At 36.8% G+C, this 18,831-nt stretch overlaps 1 protein-coding gene across 4 annotated transcripts in view; it reads left to right on the forward strand.

Moving 5' to 3' along the window:
- Nucleotides 1-18,831, forward strand: part of FAM13A (family with sequence similarity 13 member A) — a 139,266-nt gene that overhangs the window by 86,972 nt on the left and 33,463 nt on the right. For 2 of the 4 annotated variants that reach the window (XM_063310395.1, XM_063310397.1), the window contains 5 exons: nt 1,108-1,149; nt 4,435-4,614; nt 8,906-9,092; nt 11,421-11,497; nt 11,920-11,962. In XM_063310395.1, the coding sequence (XP_063166465.1) occupies nt 1,108-1,149; nt 4,435-4,614; nt 8,906-9,092; nt 11,421-11,497; nt 11,920-11,962 (529 nt within the window). The remainder of the gene's footprint in view (nt 1-1,107; nt 1,150-4,434; nt 4,615-8,905; nt 9,093-11,420; nt 11,498-11,919; nt 11,963-18,831) is intronic. The other 2 variants (XM_063310396.1, XM_063310398.1) reach the window with 1 other exon arrangement.

Consider the following 18,831-nt stretch of genomic DNA (forward strand, 5'->3'; position numbering starts at 1 on the left):
GTATGTTTAAAATAATAGAATTGTCACTGGCAATTTCTTGTTGTGTTGGGATGGCATGGTTAGACATTTCACAGTATAGCATTCAGTTAGCATTCACTTAGACTTTCCTTTAATCATGTTGCAGGCAGATAGGTTACCAGCTATTGTAACTAATTAACTAGCAGATAAGAGGATCAAGCCAAATAAAATGTTTTCTATGCTTCATAGAAATTTGGTTTATTGAATAGTGCAGTCAAGGTGAACTTCAATAGGATGTCATATGACTCTCTTACCTGCAAAGCTAAGTCAGCAAGGGGAGGGAAGGAAAGGGGACTGTCCCAGCCTTGAATATAATCTTTCCTTGCAGTTTAAGGACATGATCATGACCACTCAGGGCTTCACAGCACATCTGCTTCCATGATTAGGTCAAGGAGCAAAATTACGATATGTTGACCTGAGCTGCTGTTTGTAGTAACATTTCGTGGCTTGACAATAGCTAATGAGTCTGTATGGGGCAGAAGAATTGAAAATGGCTCCAAATATTTTTCTCACATCATGATTTTTCCTATATGGCTTTCTTTAGCTATGAAAAATATAACTTGCTGATCAAATAAAATGACTAAAATACATTGACTTTGATTTATGTTCCCTTCTTTTAAAACACAGTTTCTTCATATATTACTGATTGGTTTGAAAGGTGTTTGTTTAAATTTTGTGCAAAATATTTGAGATAGGCTTGCATTTGTTCATTTGCTGTCTTAGCTAGGTCGGTCTTAGAAGTTTAGGATAGATCCCAATTACTTTGCTAGAAATGATAGGGAAATCTCTACTCCCAGAAAGTCGTAATTCTTGTATGTGTTCTGTCATCACAGTTATTACACTACGTATATGTAATTTTCAAAGAAATTGGTTCCCTTACACATCTTATCAAGGGTAAAGAATTAAATAATGTGTTTGAACAACTAAACACATCCCAGTGCCTATGCACTATCATTTGGAACCTGGTTGCTTCACCCTCAGTAAAACTATGACTTAAATATATTATTCAGCATTTAAGTGAACTACTGAACCACTTTTTCTTAATGTTCTTCAGAAAGTACACCTAATTTTTAACCTCTTTTCATACAGTGCTCATGTGTCACAAGTCAGCAACATCCCTGCTACTGGAGAGTAAGTAACTTTCCTTTGTTACTTGTTCTTTACTTCTTGTTTTTCCTATTTAAATATCTCATCATTTGTGGGGGGGGGGCAAGCGTACCACATCCTTGATAGCACTAGTAATAGACATAATTGAAGATAAGGTTGTGATTGTGTAGTTTAAGTCATTTCAGTCGAAATGTTTTTGTGCGCAGCCACCTAATGAAGAAAAAGTATCCTGTAGTGTCTGTTGTTGAATGCCCAATGGATTCCTGATACACCGCCTTGAACATGGTGCTGAGATGATCTTCCTAAAAGATCATGTGGATGTTCCAGATCATGTGGATGTTATTATTGAATGTAGTATCCTGCCTGCAGGATAATATCTACCCAGTTTGCCAGTTGTTAACTTCTTAAAGAAGAGTGTATTTTAAGATTACTTAAAGCCAATTTGATATGTGTTAACTGATGCTGAGTAAATGCTGTTTCACATTTGTTCTATTCTCAAGAATTCTTCCATTCAGGTAACACCCAGTCCCAGCTTGCTTCGGTTCAGAAAGTCTGCATGTCAGTGTTCAGATTCCTTTCAATTGTATCTCTTAAAATGGTGTTTCTCAACCTTGACAACTTTAAGACGTGTGGACTTCAACTCCCATAATTCCCCAGCCAGCCGTGCTGGCTAGGGAATTCTGGGAGTTGACGTCCACACATCTTAAACCAGGTTGAAAAACACTGGCTTAAAAGAACCAACCCTCCTCTCTCCCCCAAAAGACATGGATATCCTTTTTTTTCCCCTTTAAGATACCTAAAAAAACTCAAGGAGCCCCTTTTATCCTTAAAAACAAAAACAGAGGCACTGTCTCCCACCAAAAAAAAACCTCAAGGAAAAACCTGCCCTCTGCTTTCCGCTTGCCATTCTGCCTATTAAAAAAAAAAAGTAAACATTGCAGGATTTTTCTTTATCAGTAGAGGGTGCTATACATTGAAAAAAGATGGTCTGTAAAGAAGGAAAAAGCAGTTTATTTTGAGGAAGGCAGGGAATTGTGGGCTTACAGTCACAACTATCAAAATAACATTATGTAATAAAGAAAATAAGTAAGCCACAGAGATTTCCTATATAAGCCACTGAAAGTCAGAAGGGTGGCCTGTGTGGTCCCTGAACTTAGAGTGGATTTAGAAGAACTGGGTAGCCATACAGTTTCCTGGATGAGCCTGGGACAGTGTCTCTTTCTCCGACTAACCCTACAGAAGTAACATGGGACTCAGAAAGGGAGCCAGGCTCTGTGCCTCACAGGAAAGGTGGGTACAGTGGTCCTCACTTAACAACCATTTGTTTAGTGATGGTTAGGACTTACAGTGGTGCTGAAAAAACGACTTACAACCATTGCAGCATTTCTCTGGTCACGTGATCACGATTTAAGTGCTTGGCAACCGGTTCACATTTATGGCTGTTGCAGCGTTCTGTGGTCACATGATCACCCTTTACTTTCCTGGCCAGCTTCTGGCAAGCAAAATCAGTGGGAAACCACATGATTTGCTGAATGATCACCTGTTTCGCTTAACACCCACAGTGATTCCCTTAATGGCCACCGCAAAAAAGCTCATAAAATTGGGTCAGATTTGCTTAATGACCACTTCACTTAGCATTTGAAATTTCAGTCCCAATTGTTGTTAAGCGAGGACTACCTGTACAAATGATCAGGTCTGGGCACACTTCCAAAATGATTCATATAAGAAGTGCTGGCTGTTCATTCAAAGAAAGAGAAGGAGGAGAGGTCTAAAAACCAAAAAAGTGAGGGGAATGACAGCATCTCAAGTGCCTGAAAAACATATTTTATTGTGTAAATTCCTTTGCCAAGGACATGGCAAACTAAAGATGTATAAGCAGCATACAGTTTTAACAACTGTAAAGTATACAACACACTACATCAGTTAGAATTTATTTTAGTTTCTCCTTTTAAAGACATATAAAATCAGAATTTGGAATATATCTCTAATTACAGGAGTTTTTTTGTCTTTTTATGTTTTGATTTGCTGTGGGGGGGGGTTCTTTCCTTTTTTCTTCAGGTGGGGCGAATTGTTTTTATTTCATGTATGTTTGTTTGAAAACGGATTAATAAAAATTACTTTTTTTAAAAAAATAGAATGTATACATTATCTTTGATATGAAACCAAATTAGGGAAGAAATGCTAAGAAAAAAAATCAATCTATCAGATACGTTGAAGATGTAAAAAAGAGCAACAGTTTTAGAGAATGAAAGACCTGCACATTTGGAGGAGAAATCTTAACTGTTTAAATCTGTATTTAAAATTATCTTGTTGGCCCATTTTCAATTATTTTTAATGTTTTGCATTCTATTATAAGCACAGTAACCCACAAACATCTCTATTCAGTTTCTTAAAATGCCATAATTTTTAACAATGCTATTTTTAACATAGACCAAATGTTCATACAATGCAGAGTACAACAGAACACAGAAAAAAACTATATTACAGTTGTAGATCAGTTACAATTTCTAGCATGCAAGTGATCAACTGCATCTTATGTAAACCCAGAGTTTTCCTAATAGCCATCATGTTTGAACAAAGTTTTGCAGCCTGTTTACAGATTACTGAGGAACTGTCTGCTAATGAAAAAAGCACATTGTCTTCCATAGAGCAGTTCAAGCCCATTAATAAGAAGGGGGAATGTTCAGAGTATAATGAAGAATGCTGCTTTTAGAAAAGGTTTAAATAAATAAAGAAACTCATCAAAAAAACATTCTTTTAAATAAAACATATTTATCCTACCTGTGCTTACCATTTTGAGTAGAAAACGCTAGCAAACTTACTTGGATAAATAACGTCTTTTATTATAATGAGCTTTTTTTTAGCATACAAAATGTTCTTATGGGGCAGATGACTTAATAAATCTAACTGAGCAAAATAATAAGGTTGGCTGGGAAAAATATTGCTGCTGCTTTAGGGAATCCATTTATTCAAGCTAGGGCAACTCTTTAAGAAAAACTGGGGAAACCAACTCTTTTCCCAGAAAAACTGAGAAAGAAAGGGACTTCTGCTTTAAAAGTCCCTTTCTTTCTCAGTTTTTGTGCAGAAGCCTGAAAAAGGTTGGGCTCCTTTAATGAATAGTAGAAAAGTCCTGTACTCATGCCATATCTGAAACATTTCTTGCAAAATATTTTTGAGGCACGCATTTATAAATGTATAAAAATATTGATTGGTTCAAATTGGGAATTCATTATCATTTTTTTAAAGTATATAAATATATATGTGTGTGTGTGTGTGTGTGTATGTGTGTAATTTATGTTGGTTTGGCAGATTCTTAGAAAAGACTATCCGGTCAGCTGTTGAACAACATCTTTTTGATGTTCATGGCTTTAGTGGTCAAAGTTCAGAAGAATCTGAATCTGGAACATCATTAACATCTTCCAGTGTATCCGCCTGGCAGCGCAGGCGACATCATAAAGAACAAGATGAAACCCGAAGGACCAGAGAGAGGTATGTTGGTGCTTTTTTCTTCTGTTTTAGAGATCTATCATAGTAGTTGTCAGATAGTTGCAAAAGGCTGATTTTTTTTTTCCTGAGGTTGCCAAGAAGTCTGATGCACTCCAGAGCAAATATTCTACATATTCAAATTATTATCACAATTAGAGGGTTTTTGCTGAAGTTCTCTAATGCAGGATGCTGTTAGCAAACATTAGTCACAGATGTGAGACCCTGGTTATATCATTAAGATAAAATTACATAATTATCCCAGAACATGTTGCTCCAACAAATACCGATCCTAGCTTAGCAATCAAGTCATATCACTAGAGAAATAAATGCGAGTGCAATGCCATATTCAAAAGGAAGAATGTGTTTACAAAGCAGAACCCATATTAATCTTTTTCATGTGCTTTCTTTTAAAAAATCCTCTAGAGTGTTTAAAAGTTAGGCATACGTTCATGTTTGGAGATACAAACCTCCTGCTCTTCCCTTACAAGGTAAGCACAATTACACAGAGCACAGAAAAGGAGTAAAAAACAGAAAGCCAAAGAAATTAAAGGTGTGAGATAAAAAGAAAAGGATAGGGAGCTAAAACAACACCTTTACTATATATCTGCATGTTTTTCTGGCATTGTTTCCTCCACATCCATATGCTCCTTTCTATATTGCCTTTTGTCCTTTAAACTTTCCACCTCTTTTTGAGATCTCATCAACTCTTTCATTCTTCATACATTTGTTTTGTGATTTGATCCTTGTTCATTCCCTATATATGGCCAGACCATCTCTTTTGAACTGGTCACTCACCTTTGTATCCAGTCTGCATTCATTCAGCACTCATTCATTCTTAACCCCATCTCTTCTTGCTTTGTCACATACAATTCTTAAGCGCCCCATTCCCACTGCATTCAGTTACTAACTTTCTCCTGACATACCCAACTCTGACTTCCATGAAACATACTCCTAAACAGTCAGTTTTACTTCTTTGTTTATGAACATTCCTTCCTCACAACACAAACTACCCTCTCTACCTTTCTGACTGCATCTGCGCATCTTAAAAATTGCCCGTCCATTTGTCTATCTTATTCAATATTCTGTTAAGGTATTCAAAATCTTCTACCTGCTCTATTTTTTTACCATTCAGGTGTAACTCCACTCCTTTTTCCAGGTCAGACTCAAACTTGGTCTTCAATATAGTAATATTCGGATCCATACTCTTCATTCCGTCATACTGTCTGGCTAATTTGGAGCTTTCCAAATTTTTCATATTGGCCACACACTAACACACCGCAGGTGCGGCCGCGTCACCGGAAGTCATGCGAAATCAGCTGTTTTGACCCGATTATGCTTACTGAGCATGCGCAGTACCTGTATGATCCCTCGAACGCGCGACAGACCTACACACTGCAGCTGGCACACTAACGTGTTGCGACACACAGTTTGGAAAGCTCTGGTCTAATTCATGCTGCAACTAATTCAGGCTCTCAACTGACAAGACATCATCTGCATACAAAAGTTTACCTACATTCATGTCCTCGACAAGCCACGTCTCCAAACCACAGCTGAAGAGGCCACTTCAAAATAACCATGAAAGGAAGTGAACAAAAATAGGAGACAGGGAAGTTAACTAAGAGTTGTAGTTCAGGAATGTCTGAACAATGACAGTTCTTTTTTCCTCTGATCTAAACTACTACCACTACTCCTCTGATCTAAACAACTACTACTTCTGGTCTACTATAACCAGTTATTGTTCTTCAGTCTTGGCCAGAGATCTTTTGCATCATGTGTGCCAAAAAAAAAAAAACCTTTGTCATACAGCTATAGCTCCATGTCATATTTTCTTTCTACCCCAGGACTCTCACATAACAATTCCAGTAAATTCACCAGAAACCTTAGCTAAGTGCAATTTGCAAACCAACTCATTTCTAACAGGGTTGAACAATTCATTCCAGAATAGCAGCATTTTGTCAGTCTTATTCTTTTAGCCTTTATAATCTTCTGAGCCCAGAACAAACTGAACCTAGCATCATAGTGATACGCTGAGATTGGAAAGAGATACCTAGTTTTAATATGCAAGAAGTCCTGCAGAAGGTTCTTTGATTCTACCTACAGAATCATTACATGGAGTAGATTTATGAAACACATAGTACTAACAGACTGTCAGATTTCATAAATGGATCCCTGATAAACCTTCTTTGCTTCCATCAACAGCATATTGTCAGGTTGCATTAAGCCATGATTTAAGCATCATTTTCTGAACAGCTTTGATTTCTGGGCTTGTACACAATGTTAAGACATAAACCATGATTCGTAAACTACAATCGCTGGCTTCACATATGCCCATTAGGATTTTGTGAGATGTCTACAGCAGGCAGTCCTGTTCTTCATTCTATAGTTCTGCAGGCAGTCACATTTTGCAGATTTACTGTTTTATTGCTATCATGGGAACAGTCCTGTCTCTTTAAAAAGTTAGACATGGTCTATAAAACTACAAAATAAATTTGGATGCTTTGCAAAAGGATCCCTGCCCTAATGAATACGTTTAGCTATTTCCTACTCCATTTCTTACAGTGCTAGGTAAAATGTAATGGAGCTGTTTCTGATCAACCTAGGAAACTCCATCATTCTTCCAGAGTTTGAATTCTTAACTTTTCAGCATTCTGGGCTGTATACTTTGGCACAGCAATAATGCTTCTTGTCTCAGAGGCTACAAAAATGCACATATAGAGAAGAAAAATTCTGGTAATGAAGAAAATGTTATAATTTTTTAGTTTAAAATATGTCAATGTCTACTTTGGAATGGATCCACACAATTGGCTGATTAACTGTAAGCCATAAGCAGTGGATTGCAGACTTCAGTAGCTGATTTTACACATAATTCTAAGCCAAAACTAAATCATATATTGGCTCAGTGCACTCTGTGACCGAGACATTACAGTAGTATATCTGGTCGAAGTATTACTTTCTTCTCCACTGCCTTCCTGTTCCTAGATCGCTTGTGGAAAGGGAAGTTGGAACATCACAGCTTTACTCACTTTTTGAACCTTTATTGAAAGGATTTGGCAGAAAGTAAACATTTCCCAGAATGTCTGTGTTTTACGTCTTTTTTTCAGTCATTCAGTCTAAAAAGTGAATACACTTTTACTCTCGTATATGTATGAAACTTTTCATCTTGTGAAATAATTCAGAGTCATAATTTTAAGTTACCCAGAGTTTAAGTGACTACTTGGGTAGCAGGTTTTGCTTAAGCAATTACAACCGAGGGGATTTGCAGCTGAGTTTTTAATGAATACTGTAGCTGAATTAGATCCAGGCATACATGATGTCTGATTCCATAAGAGATTTATATGTTAGAATCGTAATCCGTACAAATTAGAAACAAGGTTATGAGCGAATTTCCTGTGAAGCTGTTCCTCTATTTCTGCTGCACGACTGACGGAAAAAAAGAAATACAAATCTTAGCGCTTGTATACATCTGTTTAAATGTGTTTGATGGAAATTCTTCCAAATATTTTGATTTCCCTGTCAGGCTTGTCGAGACCTACATAATCGGGAATGAAGGTTGCTTAGCATGCCCGGTGTTAGACTGGATTCAGTTTCTGTTCATTATTTGACAGTAGGACTGTATGGAAAATCCTGCATCCTGCCATGTTTCCTCCTCCTCCTCCTCCTCCTCCTCCTCATATTTCCTCTTGGAAGTCATAGTATTCACTCTCATTTGTATGTCAACCTTTTCCTATGGAAGTCCAGACAGTATCCCAGCCAGGCATTGTTCAAGCCCCAGTCTGCTTCAGTTCTGTTGCTGTGAAACTTGCCTTTATGCTAGGCTAGATTTGGAATGGTAATTAAGTTCCTATGACACTCCTCTTTGCACCAGCCCCACTGAACTTTAATTAGCCAATAAATAAAGAAATTACACATCATAGAACAAAGTGCCAAGCTCTACCCCAATATTTACTTCCATCATATGCCCATTATTAGGTGACTAGAAGATATGGCAGAGAATAGTCTTGACAGTTTGATGTTTGTGAACAGGCAAGTTCCAGCCATGTTAGGCATTTTGTGAAGGCTTACAGAAGGTTTTTAAAATTCCAGATCTGTCCATTGGGCCCCTTATTCTCCACTAGAGGTAGACTCTGCAGATTCTTTAAAGAAAATACCAAGAAACTTAGGGCTATAAGATACCTGAGGAAGTGTAGGGTGTAAATATCTTTCTAGAACTTGGAAAGTTAGAATAATTGCTTGGCTTGCCTTTATGAGTAGAATAGAAATGATCTGGAACCCTGCAATTTTTTCCCCTATGTAGGGAGGTCATCAATAAAGAGAATATTCCTTCTGGCTTCAACAGCATTGAAGAGTGTATGCTGAATGCTCAGGAAGTGGAAAAATGCCAAGAGAATAGCTCTGGTTATATTGGGGAAAGAAGTAAACCAAAACGTCAGAAATCCAGCACCAAACTATCTGAGCTTAACGACAACCAAGACAGTTCCTTGGTAAGCAAAACTATGAAAATAAGTCTTCAAATGTCACACAGAGACTTGGGTGACTGTTTCAAACACCCAGCTCATAGCATTGTCTGAATTTCAAGTGGTCTTGATGACTGCTCTTGCTGAATGGCTCTGTGAGATTTCTTTGTCCATTTGAGTGTAGCTTTAAGAACAGCCCAAGTCTGAAGTTTGCAAGTAGCACCTGCATTCCATGGGCAAATGAGAAGCAAACTTAAATAATACAGAATTTGTCCATCATGCTATTCAGTAACCCATAGTTTGCTGTCAAAAGTCAGGAAAATCATCAAAAGTTCCTCCACAGCAAAAGATGAGTATCTACAGTGATGTACATTTATGTATTTATTTTTACAATATTTGTATGTTGCTTCATCTGCAAGACTCTGGGGGCATATGATAGGCAAAAAACAAAACAAGAATATAAAATCCCTAAACCTTAGTTAAATAACTATAATCATAATAGTAAAACCAGTGGTCACCCACAATCTTAATATGGACCAAAGACCCACTGATATAAGACTTCAGGTCTTCCAAAACAAGAGAATGGTCATGGCCAAACATAATTCTATGGACAAATTTTCAAAATGTGGGGCTATTGCAAAGTGTGCCACCTAGTCTACGCTCTCTGAACCTCATATTGGAGTAGGGCTCTCAACAGGTTGCATCTAGATATATGGATCAGATGGGCAGAATCCTACTTGGCAAAGTGGTCCCTGATATATCTTGGTGCTGCACATTATAAGGCTTTATAGGTGACAAGTAGCACTTCAAAGTGGATCAGAAGCTTACAGGTAGCCACTGGGGTGCTATGATTCTGCTGTTGGATCCCAGCTTGCCATTTGGCCATCCTGTTCTGCACTAGTTGCAGCTTCCAAGTCATCTTCAAAGACAGATGACCAACATGGAACACATTACAGTAGTCCAATCATGTGGTGACCAGGGCATGAGTTTCATGGTGACAGTTGGTGCCAGATTGGTTTCCTTTGCATTTTCAGAAATTAATTTTGTCATTATTGCAGCTTTCCTAGGCCAGAAAAAAAATCCCATGCTGTATTCTGAAAGTTTTAGTCCTATCTCGCTTGAAGGGTATCAGGTTGGGCAAGGTCATTCTCTAAAAATCCACAGACAGGCAGCATAAGGCATGGAAACATACATATTTTTGAACTTTAGGATTATCATTTGAGTTTACTTTGGATGGTAATATTTGCTAAATATTTCCTGATGTTGTTGTTTGGATAAGCCAAAGATTCCCTCTCTTGAATAGTTGGGGCATAAGATCTGGTCTCTGTTCAGATCTTGAAAACAAAAGATGTCTTTGAATAAATAGTTAACAGAGATGTTAGACTGGAACTTGAGGGTGGATGGTATTGTAATGAGGCCAGTGAAAAGAGTGGCGGTACTCACAATATGCTGAGCCATGATGTCATTGTTTGCTTTCAGCTTAACATGATATGAAATCAGCTGTTTTGGTTTTATTTGTTTATAAATGCATGCATGTAGGCATACAATTATATATAAGCTGTCCACCTCCCCAGAAAGACTAGAGGTGGTTTCCAGTCATAAAACAGCAAGGCAATAAAGTAATAATCCAACTAAATTAATCTATCCCAAGGCAATTCTTGTGTCAACAGCACTCATATGCCCTTTGGAACAATAGTTTTAGAGGCCTTCTTGAAGGCCAGGAAGTTAGAAGTCTTTTTTCTCTCAGAAGGCAGATTGTTCCAAGAGAGCAGAGGCCAGCACAGACTATAGCTGTGCACTGTATGTGAATCAGGCTACTGTGGCTTTGCTCAACAGCTCAGGGTTAAAGCAAAGTATGATGCAAACCAGTCATTTTCATGGGAAACTCAAGCCTGCCAGTGTATATTGGGGTGACGCCCTTGGAGAAGCTCTTGAGATAAGAGAAATATTGCAGGAGAGGCTCATAATACTGCACTAGAGCAAAACTTTCGGAATTCAATCTTGCTTTGGATTCCCATTAATGCTAATTTCCCAGTCTTCCCTGGGTTATAGAACTTCCCTTCCATGGCAGTGGTGGGACTATAATTCATGACCATACATTGCACGGCAGTGTGACAACCCGCCATCCCTGAGTCAGTAGACCTCTTGCCACTCTGTCCTTCATAGTCCCTTGCTATTTCACTACTTATATCATAAATAGCATTTCTCAGTGTGAACACAACTATGTCCTTCAGTTAAATCGGCTGCACTGACTGGGATTTGAAATCCCAAATTCATTTGGAGGAGGTATCCTCTTGGTTTTTAGAGCTGATGTTTGAAATGATGATTCTTAGCATTTGTCTTAATGTTTGACAGACAATGGAAACATTTGGTTCCTTGAGACATGTAGACGGAAGAGGACCAGATGATATGGAGGTGTTTTCTGAAGAAAGGTGACTTTTTAAGAATTTACTCTGTTTTAAAATGTCTGTTAAGGACTATACTAGAGAATCTGCTTATACTTTGAAACCAGTTTCATTACATAGAGAAAAAGGCTAACTTTAGATTCTGTATGCCTGCAAATATCCTCCCTTGAAAATACTATTATTTTCTAGAAAGAGTTGTTTTAACGTTATAAATAATGCATTATTTTATGTGTTTATATTATATTTCACTTCTGTTAATTATAGATTGATCCCTTGGCTTTTCCATGCAGGTCTCAAAGAAGGAATTATAAAGCATGATCTGAAACTTAAACTTTTATTTTCACCCACTTCTTTTAAAATGTAGTTTTTATTATTATTAAAAAATGGTATGTTGTTTGTTCCTTTATGACATGCTACTTAATCTTCTTTTTCTTCCTTTTTTTTTGTAGTGAAGACAGCAAAAGTGAGGATGATTTGTTAATACGCATTCAGGTTTGTGTCCATTTGTACCATGTGCAAAACAAAATTAAAATAATAACAAAAACAGAGTGACAATAACATTAATAATGAAGTGAAAGTAATTAGAATGCTGAATCTAAGTTGGGTTACTTTTGTTAGAACATTCATATATCATCATCCTACCCCTCCCTCTAGATTTTCTTTTATTTTCCTTTTTCCTTTTCCTCTAGACTTCTGTGTTTTAGCTTTTTATATTAGCTTTTAATGTATTTTTTATCTTCCATGCTTTTAACTGACTGTACCCACCCTCCTTATGCTGGTATTTGACCATAATAAAGATTTGTTTGTTCATTGCGTATATCATCAGCTTTGATTTTCAGATGCCTGGTTAAAACAGCTTTATTTACTAATGTACTTACTTACTGGGCTTATAGGCTGTTCCAAGCACAAATGATTCTGAGCTTTAATTTTGAAAATAATCAAAATCACTTAATTGATATGTGGATGTCTTTTATATATGATTTTAAATGAATTTTAATTCATCAAACTTAAATACTGTAATAGTTCTTGCCTTTTTTAAAAAATGTGAATTTATTTTAATATTTATAAGAAGCTTCCTTGAAAACTATTTTAAGTAGCATTTAAGAAGACCATTGATCTGGGCGTGATCATGAATCAATGTAACTGAACCAGTGTAGCTGGTTGTACTTGGAAACCAGAAACCAGATTTTTGGAGAGAATCTAAGAGCTTGGCCAAATCTCCTTGAGTCCACATGTGGCCCTGAGCCTCTAGTTATATTTCTCCCCCAGCTGTAGAAGTAAAACAATACAATTATCATCCTGTTGGAAGTGGGAGGCTGAAGTTTAAGAGAAGATTGCTCAAAGTCCCTTCCTTGGTTCTTGGCAGAGATGAGATTTAAACCAGAGAACTTTATGATTCATAAAAGACTAAATCTTTCTGCAACTATGTTATGATAGAAGCTAGCACCCTGGTTTGTTAGTAAGTTTTCTACCTCCTCAGGAAGGCCACGTTTGCTCCAGCATTGTGAAAATAGCCTGTGTTTATTGTTTTGATCTGATGAAATAACTGTTCCCTTGTTTTTGATTTTTTTCAATTAGATTTTTCTCTAATTTTGATGGATTTTTTCTCTTCCCTCAATAATTTTGCTTGTGAATTGAGATTTATTCCTTCCCTTTGGGATTGGGATGTTTAGAGAGGGCAGACCCATATGTAGAATGGCAATTCCCTGTCAATTCTGTTTTTCCTTTCCTTTCATGATTGGACCTTTCTTTATAGAAATTACCTTTAGCATATTATTTTCTCAGAAGCAAAGAGGATTTGGAAGACTAGAGATAAAGATGCTTCAAAATTTCATTAACTTTTTCAAGGAAGTTGTTCATTTAGTCTAAGAGAGATATGACTGGAAATACTTAGTGCTGGAAGTAACAAATCAATTGGCTGTGCAAACATAAAGACACTCTGTAACCTGTATTTATCTTGCCAATTTGCATGGATGATCTTATTTTGCATAATTCATTTGACTTCCACAAATCTAGAGAGAGGGACATGAGCCTTGCTGGCTGCTGAAAATCTTTTTAAACACCTTCGCTGAAGTTACCAGTTTTGCAGATCTTGTCTTTGCCCCTTAAAGCATATTATATGGTTTAGCAAAGATTTTTTTAAAAAATTATTCTTGGAAAGCTGAAGTCTGTGGCTAAGTTCACATTCTGCTGCTGGTGCTTGTGTGGAATTATGGCATGCTTATAATAGCTTGTAAAATAACCATAACTAGCCAGTGTTAAATTAGAACCAATGTTTTGATCCAATGAGGCTGCAGGATGCCAGGGAGAGTCTGTATAGCAAGATGTACAATGGGAGAAAGACATTTGTGACCTGGTGGTTTGTAGTCTTCTCCCTCCAAAAATGTCCAGTCCCACAAGGTAGCCATGTATGTGGGTCCCTGTTGAATTGCTGCGGTGATACAATTGGAGGCTTCTGTCAAAATACTGTACATTTAAAAAGGGTTCAGTTCTACCTTACGTTTCTAAATCCATTGCCAAGTCTGTTGTTAAGTAGTCTTGTCTCCTTGGAGTTGAGCTCATCTCTGATAACTTCACAAACACATCATGTATATTTCTAGGCACAGTCAATTGCTTCTTATGGAATGCTTTTCTGACTTCCCAAACTAGTCTACAGTCCTTGGATTTCTTGGCAGTTTCTCACTGAAGTACTATAAGCAGTCAAACCCTGCTTAGCTTTTTGAAATCAGCCAAGGTTGACTAAGTGTTTACATAGGCATAAATAAATATGGTTTCTAGGGAATCTCTTGCCTTTAATGATTGCAGAATGCTAGGACATTAAATAAATAAAGGCTCTTACTGGAAAATTGTCTTAGATCATTGATTTCTATGGCTAATCTTTGTGTTTTCTTGCACGTTTTCATTGCAGGAAAAGACATGCAACCTGGAATGTGCAAAGCATTCGAAAAAGGTGCAGAGCCTCTCATGCATGTGAATGGAGATAGCTTTCAAAGCAGCCATGTGAGCCTTGCAAAAGATGTGGGTGCTTTAATGATTCAAAGAGAGGTACTTCATTTGTCCTTCCACATGTTGTAATGCACCTCTTTTGATTGCTTTGCCCAGTAGCATTTACCCTAAAATTGTGTGATCTGGGTAAGACATAATCAAGAAATGTTAGATTCTTTCAGGATCATTTTACTTTTTTGTTGTTGTAGTTGTTGTTAAGAAAAAGAAAGAGAAAAGAAAGAATATGATAAAGAAAAAGAAAAGAAATATATAAAGAAGTGACTTCCAACCTTCATTATAACAAGTATAGACAAATTGAGTAACTCTTCACCTCCTATAAGGTTATAGATATCTCTTCATCCCATATCTCATCCCTTATCTATAAGCAAATCAATAAAACATCAACTTTTCAATCCTGGTGTCAGCAATAAGTCCATAAAGTATTGCCAGAACTTTGCAAATAAATGTCTTATTTTAACCTCGATCAAATAAACCAACTTTATATTCTTTCCTTTTACTTCTAGCAGTCTTAATCTTTAGTTCAAATAATGTTATAGGATTTGTTTTCTCTTCAATTCTTTTTTATTCCATTCCACAGACTTATTTTTTAATAAAGCTTTATTAATTTTTTCAATGTATACATAAAATACATAAAAACTAAAAAGAATGAAACAAAGAATACTTCAAGGAAAAAGAAAACTAAAAAAGTGTCAGAATACAGAGAAGAGTAAGACATGGTGGCTTCCAACTTTCTACAATAAAGCATATCTCTTACTCTAATTTAAACTAAGATAAACATTATTTCTATGAAGCATTTCCTTCTCTATATGACAGTCTCCTCTAAAACAAACTATCTCTCCCTCTTAAAAAAATAAAAAACCTTTTCTAACATAATTATTCGCCTAATAAGCAAATACTCAAATATTATCCTATTTCACTAAAATTTTACTCCCCTTTGCCTACTAAAATAACAAAGAATAAATTATCTATATTTGGTTAATGCCCTTTTACCCAAGGTAAAATCTTCATCCCCAAAACAAAAAGATCAGTCTGAACCTTCAAGAGACTATCCTGATAAACACATTTAAACAATTACCCGACTTCAAAATAGACTAAGGCATATCTCAGTATTACACACAAGGCTTTCCCCTTACAAGTCTCAAATTCAGCAGCCAGCCGTGATTCTCGGTCTCAATTTTCCAGGAACTCAGCCAGTCGTCTCTCCCCCTTTGCGCCCAAAACTCTTCTTTCTTCAGAATCAAAGTTAACTCTCCACAGTCCAATTTTTCTCCTTCACTTTTTGACTTGGCAACATTAATCCTCATTTTCTTCCTTAAAAAAAGAGCACTACTCTCAAAGTAGTTTTCACTCTTGTCTTCTTTTTCAAGTTGTTGGTAGGCTTTAGACTCCACAAGTTCTAGGAGACGATCCAGGCTTGGGAGACGTCAAGATAGAGATCTTTCAAGAGCGCTTTCATTTCTTCCGAGTCTCTCCACAAAGTGTTATCAGGAGAAAAAAGATATAAACAAGAGCCGTTCTCACAGGAATGCAGAGGCAGATAGCTCAAAATTCAACTCCGCAGATTCAGCAAAGTAGATAAATCTTTTATAATCCTCAAAACATTAAGAAAATGGCAACAAAACAGCAAAGATCTTTAAATCCCAATATTAGAATTTAAATATTAAAAAAACCAACTTTCCAAATTAGTAAATTCCAAGAATAATGAAAATCACCAAGAGTTTCACATTTCTTTGTTGCAAAAGGCCTCTCTTCGGTAGCAAATAAACGGCAACCAAAAAAACCTCTTGGTGTTTTAGAAATGGGGCGGCAAGATTTAGTGTCCATTTTATGACTTCGGTGCAGCCCTGAACTTGATGACATCCACACCTCCCAGCATTCTCAATCACAGATTGATCGCAGGGACTCCGTTCTGTGATGCCCCTGCAAGAAAATGCTGTCCGGAGAACAAAAGGGATGATTTCCTGGATTCTCCTTACCCGGAGAATTCTTCAGGCTGCAGGGACCCAGCCTGTGCCCAGAAAATGCTAGACCGTTGGCGCTGCTTAAAAAACCAGTACCGTTCAGTCTGCCATTCCCCACAGGAAGCCTCCATTCCACAAACTTCTTCAAGGGTTTAACAAGCCTGTTTTGTAGATCCAATATAAAAATATTTTTCAGGTCATTCTCTTGGTTTGTCATTTTTATTTCCTGTTTAATTTTTAAAACTTGAGCAAGATTCCTTTGTATATCCAATAAAACGTCCTTTTCCAAATCATTTTCCAGGTCATTATCTTGGTTTATCATTTGTATTTCCTTTTTAATTTTTAAAACTTAAGTCAGATTCTTCTGTATATCCAGTAAAGCATGCTTTTCCAAATCATTCTCTTGACCTGTCATTTGTAGTTCTGCTTTTGGTACTTTCTCTGTCTTTTCAGACAAAATTTGCTCGATATCTGTCATTCCCTGATTAACACATTTTGGAAATAATTTATCCATAGAATCAGACATCATTACTGACACTCTTGATATTGTAGCTACTAATTTCTGGCTCCATTCTTCTAAGATCTCCTTTAATATTTCCAGTGTTATGACATTTTGTGTCATTTTGTAAGTCTCAGTTAACCAACACCAAAAGCTGGCTTGTATTTTTTTTTCCTTCTACTTAGAATCTTTAATCTCTCCTGGTGTCCTGTTTCTAAAATCACAAAATAACTTACCTTTGTTATAACTTACAGTTGCCAGGATAGCCAAAATAAGTCAGTTTCCCATGAGAAGCTATTTTTTTTCTTTCTACTTAGAATCTTTAGCCCCCTCTAGTGTCCAGTTTCTAAAATCATAAAGTCGCTTATCTTTGTTATGAACTAAGATATCCAGAATAACTCTGGTTCCCAGCAGAAACTATTTGTTTTTATAGTTAATTACAAAAACTTATAGAAAAAGTTAGTATTACAAATTTAACTAGACCCTTACTCCATTTGTAACTTTCTTAGATAAAAATCTTATTTACCTTTTTTGCTGTTTATTTCAAATTCTTTAAGTTCTTAAGCTTGTAATTAATTTTTATTTTGTTCAGTGCTGAAGTTAAACTCACCTGATGACTTTTCAAACTTGTCATTCCGAAGGTCTCTAATAGCTTTAAGATGATTAATAGGCAATTTCCTAAAGTGTTTAGAAAGTGAGATTTGCAAACTTGGCGTCCTTTAAAAGGCTTCACCACAGTTGCAAGCAAGATGGCTAATCCCTTAGTCTCCTGGCATTCAAACCTGCAGAAGATTGCTGTTCTGCGGTCTCCTCACAAGGAGCAGCTGTCTGGAGCACATGTGGGCGATCTCCCATCCTCTCCTTATCCAGAGAGGTTCCACAGAACTGATCTACTCACTGGTTCTTTGATCTTTGCCTTGGTCATAGGCTCCATTTTCACGGAGATATCTTCAGTTTGTCATGCGTCCCCCAGAAGTCCCTTTCAGGATAGTTTTACATTCCACAGATCTTCTTAAGCCTGTTGCTTATGGTTGCTTAGGAACATATCTCATGTAATAGATAATTTTATTTAGCCCTAAGAAATAAATACAAGCTTTCTTGCTTTTTGCCATTTTTTATGCCTTAAGATGGAGGTGTAGGAAAAGGACAGACAGAACTTTTAAAGGACTATAGTTGGATCTTAGTGTTTAGTTACAAAATATCTTTTTATAATTTCAGTGACCTTGGAATATCTTATTTTTAGTTAAGTGGTATATACTTTGCCTACTCTAATTAATCCATGCTATTACCCCTTTGGCTGGAATCCAAATCTCCATGCTCTTTGCATTAGACGTGGATTGATGGCAGCTACAGTACTTGTACTGTGATGTTGTTGCATAAATATACTGTGCCCCTGACTTTCAAATATATATGATTCTGGGCCTCCTAGTCCTAAAAAGAATAGTATAGTGCTGGGAAAGGTGTATAAAAGTGATTAGGGAATTGGGGTCTAATTATGACTGGTAAGATCTAGGAGGAAACAGTGACAGGGTGGATTTGGGGAGTCGTTAATGCCTTCTTGCAAAAGGAATTATGATGACTGCTCTGAAAGAGGCAGTGAGGTGATTTCTTAGGAGACACCCCTGTAACCTTAAAGCTTGAGAGAGTTACGTGCAGTTGTCAATACTGCTTCTTGGGCAAATTGATGGAGAGGTTGGTGGCTTGCTAATTGCAGATGCATCTGAAGAAAGATGATTATGTAGACCTGTTTCAGTACAGTACTGAAACAGTCTCGATTTATTACCTTTACCAAGAAAGAATAGGAAGAGTGCTGCCCAACCAATGCTTCTAGATTTCTCTTTGCCACATGACATCATTCGCCATAATGCCTTTTGAGCTGGGAACTGCAAACACTT

The sequence above is a fragment of the Candoia aspera genome, chromosome 8 (assembly GCF_035149785.1).
Source record: "Candoia aspera isolate rCanAsp1 chromosome 8, rCanAsp1.hap2, whole genome shotgun sequence".
NCBI classification, from domain to species: domain Eukaryota; kingdom Metazoa; phylum Chordata; class Lepidosauria; order Squamata; family Boidae; genus Candoia; species Candoia aspera.